A 4,656-nucleotide genomic window follows, 5' to 3' on the forward strand; every position below is an offset into this window, starting at 1 on the left:
CACACATGTTTGTTTTGCTTCATTTGTGGGGACTTTCCATTGACTTCCATTCATTTCTACAGCCTAAACCACCTTTACCCTTTTCCTAACCCTAACCAACCAAAACTCAATTCATACCTTAGCCCTAACTCTGACCCCTGACCCAAAAACAGGGTTTCCCCTCGTGGGGACCAGGCTCCGGTCCCCACAACGTAGTATATGTCAGGAAAATTGTCCCCACAAGGTATTACAAACAAACGCACACACACACACACACCAATACGGGTCGGCAGCCAAACACACACCTGTCTGACCCCCCGTTTCCATGGTGACTACAGGTGGTCTCCATGGTAACTACGGCCTGTCGGACCAGGAGGCGGCGCTGCGCTGGGTCCACGCCCACATCTCCCTGGTGGGCGGAGACAGCGGGAGCGTGACGGTGGGGGCGGAGCGGCGCGGCGCCGACATCAGCAGCCTGACTCTGCTCTCCTCTTCGCCTCCGTTCCACAGAATGATCCTGATGGTGAGCTGCAGCAGCATCATCAACAGCTGCATCAACAGCTGCAGCAGCAGCTGCAGCAGCATCACACCACATGTGTGTGAATTCAGAGCTGCAGCCTCCTGCCTGCCACACTTACTGCTAACAATTAACAGAAATAATTTGGGTTATTTAGCTTCCATGAACGATTGGTTCATTTTTAGAAGTAATATTTTCACCTTATTATTTATAAATTTAGAAAGTTTTAACAATTTCAAATATTCATAGAGGTCAGTATTTTCTCCAAAACTAAACATTAACTTTCTTTCTAAATATTTAAGTAGCAAGCTAAAGATTTATCTAACTAATTATTAGTTTGTACGTAAAGCTAAATATTTATGTCCAAATATTAATATGTGAAACTAATGTCACAGTTTCATAGTTTGAAACTGTGACATTAGTTGAATGAATAACATGGTGATTCATTGTTTTCTTCTACTTCTAAATAACCAAAATCTCTGTTGTGTCTTTAATGTGCAGTGAAACCAGACGGCTGCTGAACATGTGTGATGTTCTTCTCTAACTGTCGTCCTGCAGGGAGGTTCTGTTTTCTCTCCATCTTTGGTCCAAACTGCTTCGGCCGGCAGACGTCAAGCCGTGGATTTGGCTCGGGAGCTTGGCTGCGTGACCTCTGACCTCTCTGATGACGGCCCTATGGTGGCATGCCTCAGATCGACTCCGGTTCACAAGCTGAACGCGGCTCAGACGAAGGTCAGAGTTCTGAGGTCCGGGCGGTTCTGCCACTCCGGCTCCTCCATGTCTGACCCGTATGTTTGTGGTGCAGCTGCTGGCGGTCAGCGGTCCGTTCCAGGCCTGGGCTCCGGTCCGCAGGTCCGAGTCCGAGTCCTTCCACAGAGTGGACCTGATGCTGGGCACATCAGAACACGACGGCCTGATCAGCAGAGCACGCAGGATAAAGGTCAGAGGTCACTGCTGTTTTTATAGAGATGGTCTCAGCGGCGGTCTCATGACTCAGCGGCGGTCTCATGACTCAGCGGCGGTCTCATGACTCAGCGGCGGTCTCATGACTCAGCGGCGGTCTCATGACTGTGTCCTCAGGACTTCGAGGCTCTGCAGGGTCGAGGCGACACAAAGACTGCGTTCTACGAGGCCCTGAGTCGTTCTCTGGGCGGAGCCTCGGGAAACGCGCTGCTGAAGGACGCGGCGGCCTGGTTCTACTCTCTGGACCACGACCCGTCAGCTGCTGGCTACAACCTGTTCTCCAGAGCGCTCAACAACGCCACCAGGTGACCATCAGGCCAAACAAAATACCAACAACAAGGTTTCACACTGTCAGGTTAATAAAGGTCAAAGGTCAGTGTTGGGACCATTCCACTAATGCACCAATGATTAAGCTAATTTTTAGCTTAGCATTTTGATAATTCTGTAAATGTTTAGCACACTTAATGTTTCTGCTCAGTAAACTTTGAGTTGAATAAAGTTCATCATGTGTTGAAGTTTAAGATGTTCAGGCTGTTGGCTGTTTATCCTCATGCTCTTATTTTGAAGAGTTTATGCAGCAGTTCTGTTTTCTCTCGTTTTCATTTTGTGTCAGTGACACATCAGCATGGTTTAAATTAGCGCTTTAGCATTAGCTTCCTCTGATTAATATGTAGTGTAGCCCCTTAGCATTAGCAGAACTAAGGCTTTACTGCTTTTGTTAGCGCAGTTAGCTTTTTAGTTAGCGCTGCCTGGTTCTGGTGAGAAGTGAGAACCGTTCTTGCAGAGGAAGCAGCTTCAGCTGGGCTGATCCGGGTTCTGAGAGCAGAACCGGCCAGTTGGACTAATGACCGTCGGTCTGTGTGTCTGGCTGCAGAGATCTGTTCATCATCTGTCCCACGGTGCAGATGGCTCTCCACTGGGCCGCCAGCGGCACCAACATCTTCCAGTACCACCAGCCCGCCTCCAGCGCTCAGGACAGGTAGGGAGCAGAGAGGACCGGGTCAGAACAGCTGTTCTGTGTGCGGGTCATGTAACCGGGCCTTTTCCTGCTCCTTCTCCACAGAGCCGATGTTTTGGTTCCTCTGGACGTTCAGTTCCTGTTTGGGATTCCCCTCCAGCCAATGAGCTCTCAGCGTTTCACCTCGTCTGATCGGCGCCTCTCATTGGCTGTGATGACCTACGCTTCCAGCTTCATACGGACCGGGTCAGGACCACATCTGGGTCGGGTCGGCCAGCAGCTCACAGGCACGCTGACTCTTCCTGGTTCTGTTTCAGGAACCCAAACCCGTCCCACGTGTGGGCGGAGTCAGTTCTGCCCCGCTGGCAGCCGGTCACCGCTGAGGCTCCGCCCACCTACCTGGAGCTAAGCCCCGCCCTCCAGCATCAGCAGGGCCTGAGGCAGAACGCCTGCTCCTTCTGGAGGGAACTGGGAACCAGACTGACCAGTAAGACGGGTCGGTTCTGCTAGAACGTCTGCAGGGTTCAGATCATTTCTTCTTCTGCTTTTACCTTTCTGATCTTCTCTGCAGGTGACTTGGGGGCGGAGCCTGTCCAGATCCCTGAGCTCCCATTGGCTGCACCATCCAGCCAATCACAGACCAACAAGGACGCCTACAACTGATGACATCATCAACATGGAAACCCTCACACCACATTTCCCATAATGCACTTTGATTCATGAGTTTCTGCTGATCATTTTGTTCCCAATAATCAATAAAAGCATCTAAAACTGATTGCAGTCCAGTGAGTGATTTGTTTCCATAAACTCTGTTAAATTAAATCCTTTCCCCTGGTTGGTGTCCAGTCACTGAATACAATTTAAACATATGTTTTATATTTGATAGTATGTTGGTTCCGTGTGGACCGACTCTTCCTGACCGGGTCAGGACAACACCAGAACCCGATCAACAACATTCTCCCTCATGTTTTTGGTTCTCACTCATTCAAATTCAAACATTTTGCATGTTTCCCTCCTGATGGTCCTGTCAACCCGGTTCTACTGGACCCAGACCATCTGCTCCACCTCCAGCTTCTGTGGTTCTGAGTCAAACCAACCTGTTCCCCTCCTGGCCTGTGGGGGCGCTGCACCAAGGACCACTGAAGGTAACGACACAAAAACCTCTGAAGACACTGAGAGCAACTTCCTCCTTCACCAGGTGGAAACAAGATGGAGGCGTCAGATTTTAGTGGTTGGAGGATTTCTCTTTAGTCTTTGGCTGAAGGCCAGGAGCCATTTCTGCTGCTAGCACTAGGCTAGTATGTTAGCTTTGGTTGCATTTATCCAGAATGCCCTGCTCTGTAGTTCACTTCCTGCTTTTGGAGCGGTCTCTCCAGTCCGCTTGGCGTTCACATTCAAACCAAACCAGAGATCACTTCATCTGAACCCAAACCGAGGTTTGGAGGACCAGAGGTCAGAGGTCGGTTAGCATTCACACCTGACTAAACGAACCAGACTTTGACTAGGCAAATAGACTGGAGCTGGATTGAAGCGACTGGACAGGGCTGATGTGAATGCAATGCACCCTTACATTTGGATCTTAACAGCTTCTAAAAGCAATCTAAGCACTTAAAGAAACACTCAGCCATGTTTTGGCAAAACAACCATTTTAAAAACTTCCCAATTAATGAGTGCTGCAGCGTTACCTAGCAACCACAGCGAAGCCCATCCAATTATCCAAGCTGAGCTCTAGCACATTTGGTCATCTGGTTTTCTGGCTCTACAATGGCTGCAAACATTTAGTGGTTGACTAACCATCCAGAAACCACTTTCTGCATTCTTGTTGGTTGTGCAGAGGTTCCTCTTCTGCTTTTCATACATGTATGGTGTATAACTGTGCTTCTGTTTGCAGCCATTTTCCTAACTGAGAGTAAACATTGAGTTGAGGGGGCGTGGCCAGCAGCAGCACAGTAGAATTTAAAGAGACAGAGACCATAAAACAGCTCGTTGTGAGGAGCTGAAAGCAGCAGACTGACATATGAAAATGATTCTCATATGATCACAACATGCTGAAGGAGTAACAAGAGGGAAAGCACATATCATTCAACATGCTAAATGTTGAACGGCTCTGATTGGCTTTCATGGATTCTGTCCATGAAAGTACTGAACAGAATCGGTAAACAGGAAGTGCCATCCATCCATCCATCCATCCATCCATCCATCCATCCATCCATCCATCCATCCATCCATCCATCCATCC

At 49.0% G+C, this 4,656-nt stretch overlaps 1 protein-coding gene across 1 annotated transcript in view; it reads left to right on the forward strand.

The window, feature by feature from the left end:
• The window catches only part of tg (thyroglobulin), a 29,978-nt gene extending 26,786 nt beyond the window's left edge, over positions 1-3,192 (forward strand). Inside the window, exons 43-50 of the mRNA XM_016663425.1 lie at positions 318-502; positions 1,055-1,228; positions 1,302-1,436; positions 1,577-1,764; positions 2,334-2,438; positions 2,523-2,663; positions 2,735-2,913; positions 2,989-3,192. Coding sequence (XP_016518911.1) covers positions 318-502; positions 1,055-1,228; positions 1,302-1,436; positions 1,577-1,764; positions 2,334-2,438; positions 2,523-2,663; positions 2,735-2,913; positions 2,989-3,080 — 1,199 coding nt within the window. The 3' untranslated portion in view covers positions 3,081-3,192. The remainder of the gene's footprint in view (positions 1-317; positions 503-1,054; positions 1,229-1,301; positions 1,437-1,576; positions 1,765-2,333; positions 2,439-2,522; positions 2,664-2,734; positions 2,914-2,988) is intronic.
• The last annotated feature ends 1,464 nt before the right edge of the window (positions 3,193-4,656 follow it).

This window comes from Poecilia formosa, unplaced genomic scaffold (genome assembly GCF_000485575.1).
Source record: "Poecilia formosa unplaced genomic scaffold, Poecilia_formosa-5.1.2 Scaffold420, whole genome shotgun sequence".
In the NCBI taxonomy this organism is placed as follows: Eukaryota; Metazoa; Chordata; class Actinopteri; order Cyprinodontiformes; family Poeciliidae; genus Poecilia; species Poecilia formosa.